Raw genomic sequence first — 21,227 nt, 5'->3', positions numbered from 1 at the left:
AGTTTAGCATTCATTATCTCCCCCCACCCCCTTGGAGAGCAACATATGCTGCTGTCCCAAAAGGATCCCTCCACAGGCTTGCAGCTGCGGCATTTTCGACTGGTTAATTTGACAGTTATCTGCTGTGCGGAGTTGCTAGGAGAAGCTGAATAGTCGCAATTATCGAGGCCTCCTTCAATGGCAACCTGTAGAGCTCTCTAATTTCCTTTGCGCAGGGCGTCCGCACACACCGGGAGGCTCGGCTCCCTTTTCATTGGCGTTGCCGCAAGACCTTTTTTTTTGTTTGCCGAGAAGCAATTCCGGATCCACTCGAGATAGAGAGAAAAAAAAGAAGTGGCACAAAGCGAGTGCCGTGGAACAGATGCACCCACTTCCTAGGGCGGGTTGCAGACAAGACTGGCTCCTACCATCTGCTTTTCTGATTCGCATCCCACTTTCTGCAGAGGACAGAATCCTTGCCTCTCTTCTGGACTGGCTGCCTTCCACTCAGAGGGATGCCAGCATGGCCAGGGGTTCCTTTGCCATTGGAGAGCACAGCTGTGCATAGAACTGTGCATTGAACTCCGGCAATTGAATTGCAAGGGAGAGAAGAATGGTGAAGGTTGAAGAGTGGAGGTAGAGCACAGAGAGAAAGAGAGAGAGCGTGCATTCACTGGTCCATTTGCTGGCTCACTTGTCTGGATTTACTCTGCTTTTGTGAGATCCGAAGAGCCTTATGCGTAAGGGGCTGAGTTGGGGAGGGGGGCCATTGGTCAGAGCGTGGATTTGGTTACTCAAGTGAATAAACGCTGCTCTGTAAATCCTGATAGGTTTTGGGGAGAGATCAGAGCAGCTGCTCGTCTTAATATGCACGGATCTCCTGGCATTTGCGGCGGACTGGAGAAAACTCGGGCTTCTTGTTGAGCTTGACTTTTGTAATTTTGGACAGTTTGAGCCATGGGGTCCACAGGCACTGAAGCCGCTCAGGGACTGGAGAGCGCTCCTCTAAAGTATCCCATAGGAGGACACACCGAGAAAATGTGGCAGAGGCTTAAAGGGATGTGAGTACCCATCTGATCTGTATTTTTGTGCTGTCTCTCCAGAAAAGTGCTGTCCATGCTGAATAGGACTAACAAGTCAAAGGAATGTCATTTTAAAATGCTGGGCTAAAATCAGTATGTGCCCCGGAGATGTGGGTAGGGGGTGCTGAATCGGAAAACGGGAGTCATGTTTTTCCTGCCTGCAAGGCAGTAAGGTTCGGGCATGGAAGAAATATGGCACTAGAGATTCGGTGTGGTAGATTCTGGTTCGGATAGCGACCAAGCATGGAGCATGCTGGATGATCTTTGGCCAGTCACGCCCTCTGTCAGCCTAACGTACCTAACAGGGGGGTTGTTATGCTCAAATGTGTGCGTGGGGAGCTGTTTGTGCTGCTTGGAGCTTATTGGTGGAGGAATGGAACAAAACCCTGGGAAAATGTTGTGTGTGAAATATTCAAGAGTGGCTGTTGAGTTTAGCATTGGGGGGGGGGGGATGGGTAACGGTATTACTCAGATGATCCTCCTGTAGTGACCAGTGTTCCCTCTAAGCTGAGTTAGCGTGAGCTAGCTCACAGATTTTTAGCCTCCAGCTCACACATTTTCGTCTTAGCTCAGGAAGGATGCCCCCAAAGCAAACTAATTTATGCAGTCGCTCACAACTTTAATGCCAGGAGCTCACAAAGTGGAATTTTTGCTCACAAGACTCTGAAACTTAGAGGGAACATTGGTAGACATCCTAGGACATTTAAGGCAGGCCACACTCCAGAAAAGTGTAAGACTGGTCCCAGCATGGGGGAAGCATGTTCAGTGTTTCTTGGACACATGCTATGATTGTGTGTATCTGAAGTTGTTCTCTGATTCTTTAGAACAGGCTTACCCAAAGGTGAAAAAGAAACTGATATTGAGGGTTGGGAAGAGAAGAGAGGAAACAGTTGAAAAAGACTGAAAGGTTGAAAGTTTCCTTCCTCATCCCTGCTCCATCCTTGGGTGGGTCAGCTGGTGGTAACCTGAAGGTTCTGGGAAATTTTGGTTGGCCAGAATGTAGTTGTGGGCTTCCATCCTTTTAGCAGAAGCTCCAGAAATTCCTGTAGGACACATCGGTCTGGACCCATTTCAGTCCAGCTTCTGCTCTGGCCGTGGGATGGCGACAGTGTTGGTCATCCTTACAGATGATCTCTGTAGGCAGCTGGATTGAGGTGTGTTGGCACTGCTCCTTGGTCTGATAGCCACGTTTGACACAGTCAACTATGACCCGTTGATTCACCGCCTCATCGACGTTGGAATCCATGGGGTAACCTTACAATGGTTCACCTCATTCCTCCACGGTCAGGGACAGAGGGTGGCATTTGGTGTAGTGGTTAAGTGCATAGACTCTTATCTGGGAGAACCGGGTTTGATTCTCTACTCCTCCACTTACAGCTGCTGGAATGGCCATGGGTCAGCCATAGCTCTGGCAGAGGTTGTCCTTTAAAGGGCAGCTTTTGGGAGAGTTCTTTCAGCCCTGCCTACCTCACAAGGTGTCTGTTGTGGGGGTGGACAGTAGAAGAAGAAGATATTGGATTTATATCCTGCCCTCCACTCCGAAGAGTCTCAGAGCAGCTCACAATCTCCTCTACCTTCCTCCCCCACAACAGACACCCTGTGAGGTGGGTGGGGCTGAGAGGGCTCTTCCAAAAGCTGCCCTTTCGAGGACAACCTCTGCCAGAGCTATGGCTGACCCAAGGCCATGCTAGCAGGTGCAAGTGGAGGAGTGGGGAATCAAACCTGGTTCTCCTAGATAAGAATCCACACACTTAACCACTACGCCAAACTGGCTCTCCAGTTTGTGAGATTGTGAGCAGCTCTGAGACTCTGAAATTCAGAGTGAAGGGTGGGGTACAAATCCAATATCACCACCACCGTCGTCGTCGTCGTCTTCTTCTTCTTCTTCTTCTTCTTCTTCTTCTTCTTCTTCTTCTTCTTCTTCTTCTTCTTCTTCTTCTTCTAGGGGCAGTGTCTCCAGGGTACCCACTAGAATGTGGGGTTCCTCAAGGAGCACTCCTCTCCCAGATGTTGTTTAACCTGTATATGTGCCCCCTCTTCCAGCTGACACGGAGTTTGGGGCTGGGGTGTCATCAGTATGCAGATGACATCCAGCTATTTCTGTTGATAGGTGGCCAGCTGGATGTGGCTCCCATGAATTAAGCTGAAGGTCTAGAGGCTGTGGTTGGGTGGTTGAAACAGAGCCACCTGAAACTGAATCCAAGTAAGATGGAATTGCTGTGGCTGGGTTGTGTGGGAGTCATGGTTGGGTCACCGACCCTCAACGCTTGATGATGTGCCCTTCACACTGGCATCGACCATCAGAAGTCTGGGTGCGACTCTGGATGCTACTCTGTCTATGGAGGCTCAGGTTGTGAAGGTTGCCAATATGGCGTTTTTCCAACTGTGCCACATCAGGCAACTGGCATCCTACCTGTCCAATCCCAACCTAGCCATGGTAATCCATGCAACAGTTACTTCCAGGATAGACTACTGTAATTCTCTGTATGTGGGCCTACCCTTGCACCTGACCTCAAAGCTCCAGCGGATCCAGAATGCAGCTGTGTAAGACCTTGGAGGGAACAGATTCAACCTGAGCTGCACTGGCTTCCAGTGGGGGGGGGGGGCACTGGATCAAATTTAAGGTCTTGATTCTGACTTTTAAGGCCCTTAGAAGTTAAGGACCCACATACCTTTGGGACCTCCTGTTTCAATCAAGTGGAAGAAAGTCAGGATTGACTCTTTGCTTTGAGGAAGAGATGCCAGTTTGGTGTAGTGGTTAAGTGCATGGACTCTTATCTGGGAGAACTGGGTTTGATTCCCCACTCCTCCACTTGCAGCTGCTGGAATGGCCTTGGGTCAGCCATAGCTCTCTCAGGGGTTGTCCTTGAAAGGGCAGCTGCTGTGGGAGCTCTCTCAGCCCCACCCCCTCACAGGGTAAAGGAGATTGTAAGCCGCTCTGAGTTTCTGATTCAGAGAGAAGGGCAGGGTATAAATCTGCATTCTTGTTCTTCTTCTTTGTGGAAGAAGCAAGTGGGCACTAAGAAGCATGTGGGCAGTTTCCCTTTGGGAATCTTTGGGAATCACTGGCAATCAGTGTTCCCTCTAAGCTGAGTTAGCGTAAGCTAGCTCACAGATTTTTAGTCTCCAGCTCACAGATTTTTGTCTTAGCTCAGGAAGGATGGCCCCAGAACACATTCATTTATGCCGTAGCTAGTCACAACTTTCATGCCAGTAGCTCACAAAGTAGAATTTTTGCTCACAAGACTCTGCAGCTTAGAGGGAACGTTGCTGGACATCACTTATTTTAGAGGATAGCATCTTGTATCTGTTTTTTCTAGAATATTTGTCCCTGGAAGGGTTGCATCAGTGCTTAGGTCTTATGGCTCTTTCTTACAGGCCCAGGGAAATACTGATCATCACTTTGGTGTCAAGATGCAATTTTTCTGCAGGCCAGTTTGGCCAGGGAACCTGGAGGGTGTTTTTGCCATCTTCTTTGCCATGTGTGGGTAGGTATTTGTGAATTTCCTGCACGGCACAGAGGGTTGGGCAAATGACCCTGGTCCCTTTCAACTCTGTGATTCTACAATTCTATGTTCCTGTTTTGCCTGTCCCATGGAGTTTGGTTATAGGCTAAAGACTGGTTCACATACACATGTTCATCCTCTGATGACTGCAGTAGCCAGAAAAGGTTATGCATGAGTGAGCTGAAGGGGAGGGGCTGTGGCTCAGTGGTAGATCATCTGCTTGGCATGCAGAAGGTCTCAGGTTCAGTCCCTGGCATCTCCCGTTTTGAATAGGACCAAGCAGTAGGTGATGAGAAAGACTTTTGCCTGACTCCTGGAGAACTGTTGCCTGTCTGAATAACAATACTGACCTAGATGGACCAGTGGTCTGATTCAGTATAAGGCAGCTTAATGTGCGTTCATTTGTGAACTTTATGTGTAGCTCTGGAACATCTCCTCAAACACCGTACTTTTCAGTGGAGTTGGTTCATGCATTTTGTTCTCCGAACACACAGTCATCCAGTGGAATCCCCGTGAGCCTTGTAAGAGCCTTGTAAACTCTTGGAGTATTGGCTACATCAGAGGGGTGCGGCCTAATATGCAAAGGAACTCCTGCTAGAATTCCACCCCTAGGTTTGTTAAATATGGGGTATAATTGTAAAGGACAAGCTAGCTAGGCAGATTGTTCAGGCAGGACTTCCTATAACTTTATTGAAACCTGGTTCCCCTGTATTGAATATATTCAAACTACTGCTTCTGTTCATTGTAATTTACCAAACAAATATACTGACTTTATGTTATCCTGAGGTTCTGTTTATATTTCTTTTTCATTTTGTTTTGTTTTAATTGTATTGTTTAAGCCTACAACTGTATAATATTAATTTTTGGAATGCTCTGTTTTAAGGCTTTGTTATTGTTTTATATTGTGTTTGTTGATTAATTGAAGTTTAAAATTTAGGAAGGAAAGGAACTAAGAAAAACAAAGAAGGTAGGCTTGAAAGAACATATAGGAGATTAGACGCAAAGGAGTTGCTTTGGTAATATAAAGATTGCGGCCTAGTTCTTACAATTCTAAGTCATTCTTGCATCCTTAACCTTTTTTAAAAAACAGCTTAATCTGTCTCAGGTTTTGAGCAAGGCAGCGGAACAATGCAACTTGCCTGCAATAAAGCACAGTTCATGATAGGCTGGAGAAAGGTTAACAAGGGAACTGGTTTAAAGAAAAGTATAAATCAAAGGGCTTGGTCATTTAGTATCTGGTGGTAAAGGCCGCCAGAAACAAGCACCGTGTCAATACAACCTTTAACTATCAGAACAAGTTCACCTATGCTGTAGCTCACAGATAGTTGGAGGCAGGGCTTTTTTTGTAGCAGGAACTCCTTTGCATATTAGGCCACACCCCCTTGATGTAGCCAATCCTCCAAGAGCTTACAGGACTCTTCTTACAGGGCCTGCTGTAAGCTCCAGGAGGATTGGCTACATCAAGGGGGTGTGGCCTAATATGCAAAGGAGTTCCTGCTACAAAAAAAAAGCCCTGGCTGGGGACATATGTGCATTTGATAAGTGCCCTCAAGTCACTGCCAACTTAATGTCCTGAATTCATGACCTCCCAGACATCCTAACGTCAATATCTTTGCTTAGAACTTTCAAATTGAGCGTTGCGACTTCCTTGACTGAGTCAATCCATCTCATGTTAGGTCTTCCTCTTTTTCTATGTCTTTCGACTTTTACCAACATTATTGTCTTTTCCAATTAGTCTCATCTTCTTATAAATAACTAGGGGTAGTCCCAGGACTGGCCCTGCCACTAGGCAAACTAGGTGATTGCTTAGGGCGCCAGCCTTCTGGGGGCACCAAATTGGGCACCCCCCATGTGACTCAGTGATGTTATCAGTGCCGGTGTGTGTGTGTGGGGGGGGGGGTGCCAGAAGTTAGCCTCGTTTAGGGTGCCAGACAGTCTAGGGCTGGGTAGCCCTGATTTTGTTTCAGCTTTTCACCGGGGATACCACAACCCCAAAAGAAATAAATTGTGGGGCACTGTCGTTGAATGGAAGGCATGACCCATTCATGATGTACAAAGCTATAGTTTTGTCCTTCCTGGGTGCTATCAGCATTTCCAGCCAGAGAAACAGAGTGGCATAGAGGTGAATAATGAGAACTTAGAGGGAACTTAATAGGAACCCCATGGCGCAGAGTGGTAAAGCTGCAGTACTGTAGCCCAAGCTTCTGCTCACGGCCTGAGTTCAATCCCAGCGGAAGCTGCGTTCAAGTAGCCAGCTCAAGGTTAACTCAAAGGCAACTAGAAGGATTAAAGGGCTGGAACACTTTCCCTATGAAGAAAGGTTGAAACGCTTGGGACTCTTTAGCTTGGAGAAACGTCGACTGCGGGGTGACATGATAGAGGTTTACAAGATAATACATGGTATGGAGAAAGTAGAGAAAGGAGTACTTTTCTCCCTTTCTCACAATACAAGAACTCATGGGCATTCGATGAAATTGCTGAGCAGACAGGTTAAAACGGATAAAAGGAAGTACTTCTTCACCCAAAGGGTGATTAACATGTGGAATTCACTGCCACAGGAGGTGGTGGCGGCCACAAGCATAGCCACCTTCAAGAGGGGGTTAGATAAAAATATGGAGCAGAGGTCCATCAGTGGCTATTAGCCACAGTGTGTGTGTATATATAAAATTTTTTGCCACTGTGTGACACAGAGTGTTGGACTGGATGGGCCACTGGCCTGATGCAACAGGGCTTCTCTTATGTTCTTATGTGACGCAGAGTGTTGGACTGGATGGGCCGTTGGCCTGATCCAACATGGCTTCTCTTATGTTCTTAACTCAGCCTTCCATCCTTCCAAGGTCAGTAAAATGAGTCCCCAGCTTGCTGGGGGGAAAGTGTAGATGACTGGGGAAGACTTGCAAGTCACCCTGTAAAAAGTCTGCCGTGAAAACGTCATGATGCGACGTCACCCCAGAGTTGGAAATGACTGGTGCTTGCACCTTTACCTTTTTGATTTTTTTAGAGGAAACCTAAGAACAAGAATCCTCTGAACAAGAGAGCTAGGAGGCAGCATCAGGGGAAGACCTTGACCTTAGCAATGCTCCTGCTCCACACTTGCAGTTTAATCACCAAGATTCCAGCGGATGACTGTGCATTCGAAGAACTAAATGCATGAACCAGCTCCACTGAAAAGCACAGTGTCTGAGGAGATGCTCTGGAGCTATAACCTGTCCACATGAAGCTCACACATAAACACACATGAAGCTGCCTTATACTAAATCAGACCACAAACAGAGAAACAGAGTGGCGTAGAGGTTCAAGTTTGCCACCCAGTCCTGAAAGTCACTGAATGACCTTGGGTCAATCATCCTTTCCCAGTCAACAACAACAAAAAGTAGGTATTGATGGACTTCTCTATGAATTCATCTAATTCCTTCTTATCAACTAGTATGGGCACTTGGTCAAATGGATTTTTGTTTCCTCTCCACAATTCAGGATTCTAAATAATTTAGACTCCTGATTTGCAGTGAGGAAAAAGACAGGTCCTTGCCTTTGGACATTCTGGCAAATTGGAGTTTGGCTGAAGGCTTTCCAAAACAGTGAAAAGAATCAGTCCATGAATGGGTTGATGACATCCCAAACACCAACCAATCCATGCTGTATGCAGACAGCTTCTGCTGCAAATTGGTGCAACCATTTATCCAAGATATTTCTTTCCTTACAGGGCTCTTCTTACAGGGCCTACTGTAAGCTCTTGGAGGACTGGCTACATCAGCGGTGTGTGGCCTAACATGCAAAGGAGTTCTTGCTACAAGAAAAGCCCTGTATATGTCACAATGTCTGGTGATGGAAAGCCAATTTACAGTGACCTTGTGGGGTTTCTGAGGCAAGAGATGTTCAGAGGTGGGTTGCCATTGCCTGCCTCTGCATAGTAGCCCCCTGGCCTTTCTTGGTGGTTTCCCATTCAAATATTGACTACTAGTGAGAAGAAGAAGAAGAAGAAGAAGAAGAGGAAGAGGAAGAAAAAGAAATTGGATTTATACCCCACCCTTCACTTGGAATCTCAGAGCGGCTTACAGTCTCCTTTCCCTTCCTCTCCCTTCAGCAGACACTCTGTGGGGTAGGTGGGGCTGAGAGAGATCTTTTGAGAACTGCTTCTGAAGAAGAGTTAGTTTTTATATTCTGCTTTACTCTACCCGAAGGTGTCTCAGAGCTGCTTACAATCTCCTTCCCTTCCTCTCCTTGCAACAGGCACCTTGTGAGGTAGGTGGGGCTGAGAGAATTCTGAGAGAAGTCTGACTAGCCCAAGGTCACCCAGCTGCCTTCATGTGGAGGAGTGAAGAATCAACCTGGTTCTTCACATTAGTCTGCCACTCTTAACCACTACTGCTGACATCCCAAACACCAACCAATCCATGTCTTGCAGCTCTCAGGTATAGACATAAAAGCCAGATTGTATCAAAGAAAATGGTACTGGTTGGGTGTGCTTTTGCTAATTGGTGTTCTCTCTGTGACTAATGTAGAGAAATGAGTAATAGGAAATTACTTAGGCTCAGGAAGAGGATCATTCATTTTGGGATTGGACTTCAAAGGGTATACTGTATAGGCCTTTACTGTAATGAGAACTTGTCATTTTGTTTTCTCACCTACAAGAAAAAAACCCTCAGCTTTCCTCAGCCTTCATAATGCATTTGACAGACAGACTAATCACTGAATCAAATACAGATCTCAGCCACCTGTTTTGTTCTTCAAGCAAGCTACCTTTTTTTAAAGCATCACATAAGCATCTATTTATTAAAAAAAATTGAAACGAAAATTAATTTTTTTTAAAAAAAAACCCCTGCAAAACAATCAGTCCAGGAATGGGGTGATGACATCCCAAACACTGACCAATCTGTGCTGTATGCAGACAGCTTCTGTTGTAAATTGGTGGAACCATTTCCCCAAGAGATTTCTTTCCTAGCAAAATGAAGTGATGGTTCCCTGCTGGTACTGGACACATTGAGGAGAAATGTTTACATACTTTCCTGAAATGTTTAGACCAGGGGTGGCCAAACTGTGGTTCTTTCATTTGAGAGCTGCAAGACATGAACACCAGATGTTTCAAGACGGAAGGAAGGAAGGAAGGAAGGAAGGAAGGAAGGAAGGAAGGAAGGAAGGAAGGAAGGAAGGAAGGAAGGAAGGAAGGAAGGAAGGAAGGAAGGAAGGAAGGAAGGAAGGAGAATAGATGGGAATTGAGACCGGTTCCTATAGGCGAATAGATGGGGAGGGAGACCAGTTCCCATAGACTATAATGGAGAATCTATCTGTGGGTTTTGAGGTAGCTCTGGTTTTTTAGGTAGAGTTCCAGCTGACTTGGCATCAGGGGGTGTGGCCTAATAACCAAATGAGTTCCTTTTGGGCTTTTTCTACAAAAAAGCCCTGTGTGAAACAATGATGACATCAGGGCATAGACGTAAACTATGTGGGGGCTCAGGGGCTTGAGCCCCCTCCCGGCAACCAAGACAGGACTTGGGGGCTTCCAATCTGAATTTTCAAGGAGGAGAGATTATTATCTTCAAAGGCATGAATGGGGTGGTAGAGTCTATGTGTGATTTTCCCTCTGGGCTGCCAAGAAGTCAGTGGTGTGATGACTTTACAACCTCAGCTTCTTAGAAATGCTAATTGAGCAAAACAAAATAAAACTTTGTTGGTCTTAAAGGTGTTACTGAATTCTAACTTTGTTCAACTAGTTAATGATTGGAGAAGAAATTGGGGGGAGGAATAATGCTGTATTGCTATGTTGCATACATATTGCTATAGTATTTGGGGGTTCTTTTGGCAGATAGATATGACATCCAGATACATATGACATCAGGGTCATCAGAAAACAGTGGGGGGAAGGGAAATGTCTGCTGGACACTCCATTATTCCCTATGGAGATCGATTCCCATAGGGTATAATAGTGAATTGATCTGTGGGTATCTGGCGCTCTGGAGGGGTTGGTTTTTGAGGTAGAGGCACCAAATTTTCAACATAACTTCCAGTGCCTCTCTTCAAAACATCACCCAAGTTTCAAAAACATTGGACCAGGGGATCCAATTCTATGAGCTCATGATCTTAAAGTGACTATTCTAAAAGTGAATTTCAAAAGCAGGACACGGCAAGAGACCTCTGAGATACCACTATAATCACTGGCCAACTCCTACCTTTTCCTGGGTTTGGCCCAGTCCATGGACATTGTTGGGGGGTGCTCCCTAAATTTATGGGGAGGGAGCTTCTCCATAAATTCATAGGTAGTGATAATGGTGGCCCCTCCCTGTGATGTTACTGGCTCCTCCCTATGATGTCACTGGATCAAATGCCTCTGGCTGGACCCCAGCCCCCCCCCCGAAATTGAAAAGTCTACGCCCCTGCACCAGGGGGTGTGGCCTAATATGCAAATAAGTTCATGCTGGGCTTTTCCCACAAAGAAGCCCTGGTTGTATGGTCATGCAGAGTTGGAGGGCAGGGCCTATAACAGGAGTGGCCAAACTGTAGCTCAGGAGCCACACATGTGATTCTTTCATACATATTGTGTGGCTCTTGAAGCCCCCACTGCCCTGGTGGCTGACTTGGAGAGGACATTTGTGTCTTTAAATCACTTCTCCAAGTAAGCCAGCTGGCAGCTTGGAGAATGTATTTTAAGTTGCTTTCTTTCCACTTCTCCCTCTGTCCTCCCTCCTATTTGCTTTCCTTTCTCCCTCCCCCCTTCCCTCCCTCTCTTGTGGTTCTCAGACATCTGATGTTTATTGTATGTGGCTCTTATATTAAGCAAGTTGGGCCACCCCTGGCCTATAAATTCATGCCTGCTATCCATCTCAGCACATCCGGTCACCATGCCCAAAGGGCTGTATGTAGTGGCCTACTGTAAGGCAACTGTATGTGTTGATTTCACAAGACATCTTAATGTCAGGTCTGGTTTTGATGAACATCAAAAGTATGGGAGCTAATCCCTATTTTTCTGTCGCCTGCAAAGACTCAAGCATGAAAGAAACTTGGGTGTAAGGATTTCCACGTCCCTTCCTTCTTTGTACTTGTGAATGCAGCCGCATCTGATGATTTAGGGCCCAGTTAAAAATAACAGGGTCCGTGTGTTTTTGAAAGGCACCCTCGCCTAACCCTAAGACATCTTGGCATTGTCTGCAAGCACACAGTAGCAAATTTAAATCTGGAATTTGTTTAAACAAAATGCCCTTCCACTAGGGGGAGGGAAACCTCCATGGAATTAATATTATGTGCACGCTATTTCGTAAGGCAATAGGTGAAGTCCAGTGCACATGCCTTTTCAGAATAACTGGGGGTGTGGGGGGGGGGAGGAAGGAACAAGAAAAATAAATTCCTCCATGCTGAGCTTATGCTGGCGCATCAGGACCTTGCTGAAGGTTTGCACTCCTAGATCAACCTCACTGGGCATCTTGTTAAGTCTCTGCAGCGAAACCGCGGCGGTTTTCCTGCCAAGGAGTCTCTTTTCCCTGCTCCTGGCAGCACAATCATGAGTTAACTTAGTTGCTACAATCTCTGGTCATTTCAGTGCCTTTCCAGACATCACTGAGAGCAGGTCTTCAGGATGCGAACAGCCATTTCCTGGGCACATGCAGGAAGCCTCGGCTTCTGCCTCAAAAACAGACAGGGTCAACAACCCCAAGGCAATTTTGCTACCATTGGTTGGTGCAAATGACATCATTTATAATCCCTGGAAAGACTTAAAGCCAGTTCCTGGTGTCTCCTCTTAGCATAGTGCATTGACTTGTACATGAGCTTTCACAGTGCTTGCCCCCATAAAAAGGAACATTTTCCTAGTAGGAGTAAAGAGCAGGGCTTTTTTTGAGCAGGAATGCAGTTCTGGCTGGCTTGGCACCAGGGGGCGTGGCCTAATATGCATATGCGTTCCTACTGGGCTTTTTCTACAAAGAAAGCCCTGTGTGACTCAATAGTAATGTCAAGGGGTGTGGCCTAATATGCAGATGAGTTCCTGCTGGGCTTTTTCTACAAAGAAAGCCCTGGTAAGGAGAACTCCTAATTTGTTAGTATTCTGGATAGGCTGTAAACCCGATTTGTGTTAGAGAGCTTTTTGACACCCTAGGGCAGCCAGATTCCGGGCACCTCCAGCCTGGTAATCCAGTTCCTTTGCCGTCATTTGGTAGGGCGGCAAGGGAAAAATCGGGTGGGATAGGGTTGCCAGCTCTGGAAATTTGGGGATACCTGGAACTTTGAAATTTGAGGTCAGGGTTTGGGGAGTGGAGGGACTTCAATGGGGTATAATGCCATAAAGTCCACTGTCCAATGCAGCCATTTTCTCCAGATGAACTGATAACTCTCGCCTGCAGATCAGTTGTAATCCCAGGAGATCTCCAGCCGCCACCTGGAGATTAGGAGAAAACCATGTTACAAGTGAAAAATTACCAACATTAAATCACTGTTACTCATGAGAAGTACTGATTACACATTACTCACAAAAAGTACTGATTACACATTGCTTATTATTAATAATGTCTAGAAAAATCACTTAACGCTCATACATTGAAGAAAGCATACACTGAAAATATGAACACATATACCAATCTACAATAATTCCATGTATAGTCCTCGTACACAGGCAAAGCACTTAATACATGAAAATTATAGGAAGGTGCCAGAATTTTCTCACCCAAAAGAACATGCGAATGTGACACGATTCCGGTAAAGTTCATGTTTCGAATGCGATTCTTCATCTGACAAAAGAAGGTAGTTTTCTGGAACCACAGCTCAATTCATAATATGCTTAGGTCAATTTCATTAGGCAACAGTTCTCTATGAGCAGCCAACGCCGCAAGCTGAGAGCAATTAATCTGGAACCAGTGCTCTAAACTCTACCGAGAACCGATAGTGCCTGCCTTGAGTAAACTGATCAGCAACATTGCCATTCTAAAGTTAAGTGATTTTTCTAGACATTATTAATAATAAGCAATATGTAATCAGTACTTCTTGTGAGTAACAGTGATTTAATGTTGGTAATATTTCACTTGTAACACAGTTTTCTCCTAGCCTTCTTCTTCTTTTTGGTGGTGGGTGTTGGTTGGTGTTTTTTTTGGTGTGGTGGTGGTGGTGGTCCTAGTCTTCTACTTTCTGTATCCCTTTCCCTTTTTTGCTGCACTACCTGGAGATTGGCAACCTTAGCTGCAGCAAATGGGTGGAGGAGATTGATGTAGTTCTGACAGCATGACATCATTTCCAGAGCAAACCAGGAAGTGATATCATTGCATTTGGGTGACATGTTAGGATCCCAATGAAAACCATAAAGTTTCAAAGGGACCCTAGAATGGTAACCTAATGTCCTTGAGTGTGCACCGGAAGTGATGTTGCACTGTTGGAGCAGTGACAGTTTACATGCTCGTGCCTTCTACTGTCTCCTACCGGTTACCAGCGGTGGTTGTTAAAGTGGCTAATCTTGTGGGTGGAGAAAGAGTATTTCATGTGTGCAGTTTGTGGTGGCTTTTGCTTTACCTTACTAGTTTTGGTATTACTGATTTGGCTGCAATTGCATGCACTAAATAATATACTTTCAGTCCACTTTCAGTGTAATTTCCAACTGGATTTTACTGTGTGAACTGGCAGAATCCAGTTGGAAAGTGCATTGAAAGTGGATTGAAAGTGCAGTATTTAGTGCGTGTGATCGCAGCCATTTGTGTTGTCGTAAATCATTGCTTTTAAATTAATTTTGTTATCCACCTTGGCCCCCACTTTGATGTTGGAGGAAAGGCAGGCTTTGTAGCCAAATAAATAAAATACAAGTCTTTCAGGCTTTTCCTGGAAAGTTTGTACTTAGCCCTGTCAGCTTACAAAAGAAATTCCAAAGACGAATGGTGTGTAAGTGCTGTTTCTTTAGGACCAGCCAGAATATCACAAACCATTGTTCATGCATTCCAGAACTTCTAATCAATCTGAGATGTTTGTAGGGGGAGATGAGAAGACATTCAAGGCATGATGGGAAATTCCCAGTCTGCATCCTCTATGATCTTCAGACGGAATGCAGGGTGTGTTACAGGCTTAATGTACAACGTGACCCCAATCAAAGCCCATTGATTGCATTGGGCTCAGATTCAGCTAGCACAGCTCATGATTGCACTGTTAATTGGACTGCATGATTTTCAGTGCAAGCTGGTTTCAGAATGCCCTGGAATCTACTAAGACAACAGAGAAAAGGTGGCCACAATCTCTTGGATGCCAGCAGTAAATCAGCAGTCTTCCTGAAACTAAGGGGGGGGGGAGGGGAAGCCCCAGGAGACATCTGATTAGCTGTGGATCTTTATGATTGCCATCCCCACCCCCAGGTTGTACCTGGAGATCTTCTGCTATTACAGTTGTTCTCCAGGTGACCTGGAGAAAATGGCTGCTTTGGAGGGTGGACTCTATGACATTATACCCTTCCAAAGTCCCTCCCCTCCATAAATCTTGCTCTCCTCTCCCAAAATCTCCAGGTTTTTCTCAACCCAGAGCTGGCAACCTTATATATCTCCTAAGGGAGCAAGGCCATTGTTTCTGTTTTTCTGTCCCAGTAGCTGCAATACTGTAGTCCAAGCTCTCTGCTCATAACCTGAGTTTGATCCTGGAGGAAGCTGGGTTCAAGTAGCTGGCTTAAGGTTTGTGAAGCCTTCCATCCTTCTGAGGTCAGTAAAATGAACACCCAGCTTGCTGGGGGGAAAGTGTAGATGACTGGAGAAGGCAATGGCAAACCACCCTGTAAAACGTCTGCCATGCAAATGTCGTGATGTGATGTCACTCTAGAGTCAGAAACGACTGGTGCTTGCCCAGGGGACTACCTTTACCTTTACCTTAGTGCATTGTGAAAGCTTTTTGCACCAGATGGCATCCAATTAAGTCTGCAACATGTCCTGTTTTTCCTTTTTAAGAATCTACAAGATGGAAACTGCAGATTTCCCATTGTCCTCCCCTACTCAGCCACTATTTTGGCTTTTGTAGTCTTGGAGTAAACATTGAGCCCAATGAACAGTTCTAGGGAACTGAAAATCTTGGACTCTGTTTTGTGACATTTTGGTTAGCCCTAATAATAATGATAGCCCCATGGCACAGAGTGGTAAGCTGCAGTACTGCTGTCCAAACTCTGCTCATGACCTGAGTTCGATCCTTGCGGAAGCTGGGTTCAGATAGCCAGCTCAAGGTTGACTCAGCCTTCCATCCTTCTGAGGTCGGTCAAATGAGTACCCAGCTTGCTGGGGGGGGGGGGAGTGTAGATGACTGGGGAAGGCAATGGCAAACCACCCCGTAAAAAGTCTGCCGTAAAAACATCACAATGCGACGTCACCCCAGAGTCAGAAATGACTGGTACTTGCACAGAGGACTACCTTTACCTTTAAAAAATAATAATAGAATTGTGTTAGCTTTTATTTTGAGGGGGGAGAGCTTTCCAGGACTTTTTTTTTTTTTAAATGTGTGAGTAACTTCTTCAGGTTGTTGTCTCTCATTTCCTAATTTAAGTCACTATCTTTTTTGTTGTTGTTGCAAAGACATTACTTAGGGTAGATTGCTACTTGAAAGAGAACTAAGGCTAGTGATGGGAGACACTGGAAGGCAAGATGATCTCCTCGATGTTGTGAAATATACTTTATCAATGCACTGGGGAGAGCTCTCTCAGCCCCACCTACCTCACAGGGTGTCTGTTAGAAGGGAAAGGGAAAGTGAGACTCCCTTGGGTAGTGAAGGGCAGGGTATAAATCCAATCTGCTCCTCCTCCTCCTCCTCTTCTTCTTCTTCCAGAACAAAACTAAAAGTGATGTCATTGCATTGGGAATATGCCCAAAATTCTGTGGTTCTAACCATAGAGTTTGCAGCAAATCCTAGAAGGTTGCCCTGCTTTGATGGTGTCACTTCCATCATGGTACTGCAAATGATACCATTAGTGTGCAGTTAGGGCAAAGGTCATGACTTAGTGATAGGACCTCTACTTGGCATGCAGAAGGTTCCAGAATTGTGAATTGGTACAACGCTGAGGGGAATGTCCAGTTTCCCCCCAACAGCCTTTCAAGCAATAGCTTCACTAATCTGAGCAACGACTTCTGCAGTTGCCAACCTGCAAATGGGCAAAATCAACAACTGCCCATATATGCACCTTCACTGCTGTGGCCCCTGACTTCTGGAATGTTCTGCCTAAGGAAGTCCAGAAGGCTCCCACACTCTTGGCTTTCTGCAAGCTTTTCAAAACTGAATTATTCAAGAAGGCTTTTCTACACAGGCAATAGGGTAGCACTGTACAAAATGATTCACAAAGTCACAAATTAATAGCGACTGTGGTCTGTACTACTGTGTATAGTGCAGATCCTGCTATGTAATTTTGCATAATTTAATGTGTCGTGTTCAGGGGTCATTTAATAGAAAAAGAGGTGCTGGAGCTCATTAACACAACTCATTTGCATAACTCATTTACATACAACACACACCCTTGACATCACCAGAAGGTGTACTGAATTATATCAGCTCAGTGTCTACCTTAAAATGCTTCTTGAACTATAATTGTCATAATAAAACCTTACTCCAATCATACTTTTCACATTACTTTCTCCTATGTGGCCACAGTGGCATGAGGAAGATTTCCATCTGTGTTTTGGTTATTTTCCCATTTTTTGTGGGGAAAATATTAGAAAGTTTGTCAAATCTTAAGAATTCAGCAAAATTCTCACAGGGGGTTTGAACAATGGAGCACAGAAGAAAGTTTTTTTTGAGAGGGGAGGGGAGAAAGAAAGAGCACAATAAAATGTAGAGGTTCTGGACAGCATTCCCTCTGAGTTAGCATGAGCTAGCTCACAAATTTTTAGCCTCCAGCTCACACATTTTTGTCTTAGCTCAGGAAGGATGACCCCAGAGCACACTAATTTACACAGTAGCTCACAACTTTAATGCCAGTAGTTCACAAAGTAGAATTTTTGCTCACAAGACTTTGCAGCTTGGAGGGAACATTGGTTCTGGAGCTCCACTTCTGTGAGCTCCTGCCCAAAATGAGGCCTGGTCGCGTTAACGCTTCTTTGCTTCAGTTCTGTTTTTTAGATTTCTGTTTGGTTTTACAACCCAAATCCTTTTTCATTTTTTTAATTGAATGGCCCATCCCATTGATTGTATGGATTCACTACGTATAATTCGCCTTGAGTCCAAGTGAGAAAAGAAGACTATAAAGAGCCTAAATAAAAAATGAAGTAACAATAAAAAGGAGGCTGAGGATGAAACATCTCCCATTGTAATGGGAAATCAGCCCCAACTCATTTTGGTACGGGAAGGATGAACAAATAGAAGCTATGCTATATCTTTAATTGTCTGCTCATTTGTACACCCCGGCAGTAGAAACAACACACAGAATGCCACCCCCCCTCAGATAGTAGATGCAGTTCTTGATAATATCTTCAATAAAATATCTCATTAGTGTGCAGTTAGGGGAAAGGTCATGACTTAGTGATAGAATCTCTACTTGGCATGCAGAAGGTTCCAGAATCAGCCCGCAGCATGCCCATTTAAAAGTATCAGGTAGGAGGTGATGTGAAAGACCTTTGCTTGAGACCCCGGAGGCTGTTGCCAGTCACAGTAGACGATACTAACCTTGGTGGGCCAAAGGTTTCCCTCAGCGCAAGGAAGTTCATGTGTACCAAAACTATTAATAAGAGCAATAGCACACTGCAACTTCTTCTGCAGATGTTTATCTCATCAGATTTAATGGGGGCACTTGAAACCCTCACTTAACCACAGTAATCAGGTAAGGTTAATGATGTTATTTGTCAAGAATAATTTATTGAACATAATAAGGACCAAAAATTAGAAGTGTGGAACGTTTAATGTTATGTACAGGAATGAACCTACATTAGAACTCTGAAGTGAAGCTAGGTGATTCTGACTGAATAAATATCAGTCTGTAAAAGCACAGAATTGATTGACAGAGAAGCAAGATTAACATTGTTCCTTTCACGCAGATAGAGTCCTCCCACCAATAGCCCTTTTCAGACTTTCCGTGGCTGCTCCTGGGTCGGGATTTCCCTTCCTCCATTACAGAAATTTGTGCTGGTTATTGTCCTGCTTGCTACTTCCACAGTGGGTGTGGCTTTTCCCACACCCATTGTGTGGGACCAGCTTATGAGTGGCCAATGGATATTCTTGTGGGACGGGAGGGGGGGGGGTGGTTTAGGTCCTTGATGGCCCCAAGGTGGAAAGAAGGAGGGAGCCGGGTCACCCCTGCTGGAAGAGCACCACAAATGCCTACTTGAGGATGTGTTAAAATTGTGGAGAGAGTTTTTGTTGCTGTTGTTGTACGTTTTATGTGTAAGCCACTCTTGAGTCCCAAGTGCAGTGGGAAAAGCAGGGCATAACTGTTTAAATAAATGGACAAAAGGCCTCAAGAAGACCTTAGACACATATATCCGTATGCCATATGGAGTAGAGTTTCCATCATGAGGGAGAAGGGTTACCTCAGATGGTTTCCCTCAGACCCGTGGAAGTTCCTTTGGGACCCGATGGCCTTGGCTTCTCTCCAGGTCTTTCATTGGCAGCCAGGACTTTGATACCTTTAATGACTGCATTAACAGAATGAAATTCAACAGCTAAAGGTTTCCAAGAGCTGCAGTTTCTCATCAGTAAAAAATTCAGCCGTTGAATTTTTGCTTCTCCTGCAGTTGTTACAAGTACAGGAATCCTGCCAGGTATTGTCATCGCAGCCTGCACCATCCCAACTCAATCAGACTTTATTACAGGCTCATATTTCTTTTTTTCTTTTTGGTGTATTATGTCATTTTAAAGTTTTGTTTTTGGCATTGTGCACTCTTTCATTCTCCATTGAAACTTCCTAATTCATCCCCAGGATATTTGAGACAGAGCTGCATGCCCAGTACTTTATTTTAGACATGGAGCATTCAAGCGCTCGATACATGGTTTTCTCTTCCCTTTTTAAAAATATCTGGCTGGATAGAGAATTCTGGAGAACTGAGAAGCTGGCACAATGTTCCTTGTTGGGGAGGGGGTGGGCTGGTGTCCTAATAAAAGGTGTTGCCTGACCTAAATGGCCCTAACTAGCTTGATCTCAGCAAATCCTGGAAGCTAGGTGGGGTCAGCTCTTAGATCCTGGTGGCCAGCTGCATTGGTCGGAAGCAGTAGAACAAGGTAGGAGTCAAGTGGCACCTTTAAGACCAACAAAGTTTTTTTTTCAGAATGTAAGCTTTTGTATGCATGCATACTTCTTCAGACGAGGGCATAGGGTACAGTCATGGTGGGGTCAGCTCTTGTTAGTACTTGGATGGGAGACCACCAAGAAAGTCCAAGATGGCTATGAAGAGTCATGCAATGACAAACCATTTCTGTTCATCTCTTGCTTTGAAAACTCCTTGGGGTCATCAAGTCAGTTGTGACTTGACCAGGAATTTTTTTCTTAAAAAAGAATGGACAGGAATGCAATTCCAACTGGCTTTGCATCCGGGGGTGTGGCCTAATATGCGAATGAGTCCCTGCCAGCTTTTTCTGCAAAAAAAGAGCCCTGTGTGAAACACTGGTGACATCAGAGTGTATGTGGCCTAATATACAAATGAGTTCCTGCTGGGCTTTTTCTACAATCCGCCCGTCCCCTCCCCCCCGTCCCCCCCGGACTTGATGGCAAAAAAGGAGAGATTGTGTGACTTCTCATTATGAATTTTCAAAGCAATACTAGGAAGCGACTTCCAAACGTTATTAACGGGAAGGGTCAAAAGCCAGTAAATAATCATTAGTTTGAGTCTTAAAGCCACCCAAATGACAATAATTCTCCTTTTGATCTGCGTTTCCCTCCTCCTAATGCAAGTAGTCAAGACTTCTTCTGAATCAACATCAGAAGCCTTGCAATAATTTCCATACTTTATTATTCCTTTGTTCGTAAGAAATTAATTTCACCCGTTGCCCATGCATCAGATACGGTTCATTACTGTATCCTTGAAAAAAAAAAAACTGTCTTGCTTAAATAAACCAGCGCTGCAAGTAAAGGAGAATCGGCTGCGGTTTTTTGCAACGCAACAACCTAGAGATGTTAAAGATTAATTAATTAATTAAACCTAGAAAGACTTTACATATGGCCAAACAGTTCCAATTACTGCTATTCCTCCCCTTGAAACAAGATGTGCAAATATACATAATGCAAATAAAAAATTGATAAAACAAACCAAGATCAACAAGAAAACATCAGATGGTTTGCACCAGTGTGATTGAGAACAATAGGCCACTGAGGCAGGCTTGATTTTAAATGCCTTTAGCAGCATATCAACTGAGGTCTTAACTTACTCTGGGATTCTTTCCCTTCCCAAATAAGCAGAACAAGGAGACAATCTGGTTCCACTCCCAGGAGATGAGTCACAAAGTGAGAAGCAGGGCGGGTGTCCTCCCCCCCCCCTTTTCTGCTTTCCGTTTCCACAAAAACATTCGTTCCATTTTTTAGAAAATCACACATAATAGTTTTATTATTGAACGTCCCAGTTTCATACTTTTAAAATATCTTTGCAGTTTATTTAAAAAAATAGCTTGTGAAAACAATATATTAGTGCAGCATATTAGAAGACAAATTCCCTTGTGTTTTAAGTTGAAGAGCCAGTGGTTAAGTGTGTGGACTCTTATCTAGGAGAACCAGGTTTGATTTCCCACTACTCCACATGCAACTGTTGGAGTGACCTTG

General features: G+C 44.7%; 1 protein-coding gene across 1 annotated transcript in view; it reads left to right on the top strand.

Moving 5' to 3' along the window:
* The first annotated feature begins 812 nt into the window (after positions 1 to 812).
* PDE1A (phosphodiesterase 1A) overlaps positions 813 to 21,227 on the top strand; it is a 239,941-nt gene continuing 219,526 nt past the window's right edge. Inside the window, exon 1 of the mRNA XM_060257025.1 lies at positions 813 to 1,040. Coding sequence (XP_060113008.1) covers positions 937 to 1,040 — 104 coding nt within the window. The 5' untranslated portion in view covers positions 813 to 936. The remainder of the gene's footprint in view (positions 1,041 to 21,227) is intronic.

Source organism: Heteronotia binoei, chromosome 16, assembly GCF_032191835.1.
Source record: "Heteronotia binoei isolate CCM8104 ecotype False Entrance Well chromosome 16, APGP_CSIRO_Hbin_v1, whole genome shotgun sequence".
In the NCBI taxonomy this organism is placed as follows: domain Eukaryota; kingdom Metazoa; phylum Chordata; class Lepidosauria; order Squamata; family Gekkonidae; genus Heteronotia; species Heteronotia binoei.
Note: the sequence above shows the minus strand (reverse complement) of the source record. Positions and strands in the feature narration are given on the sequence as shown.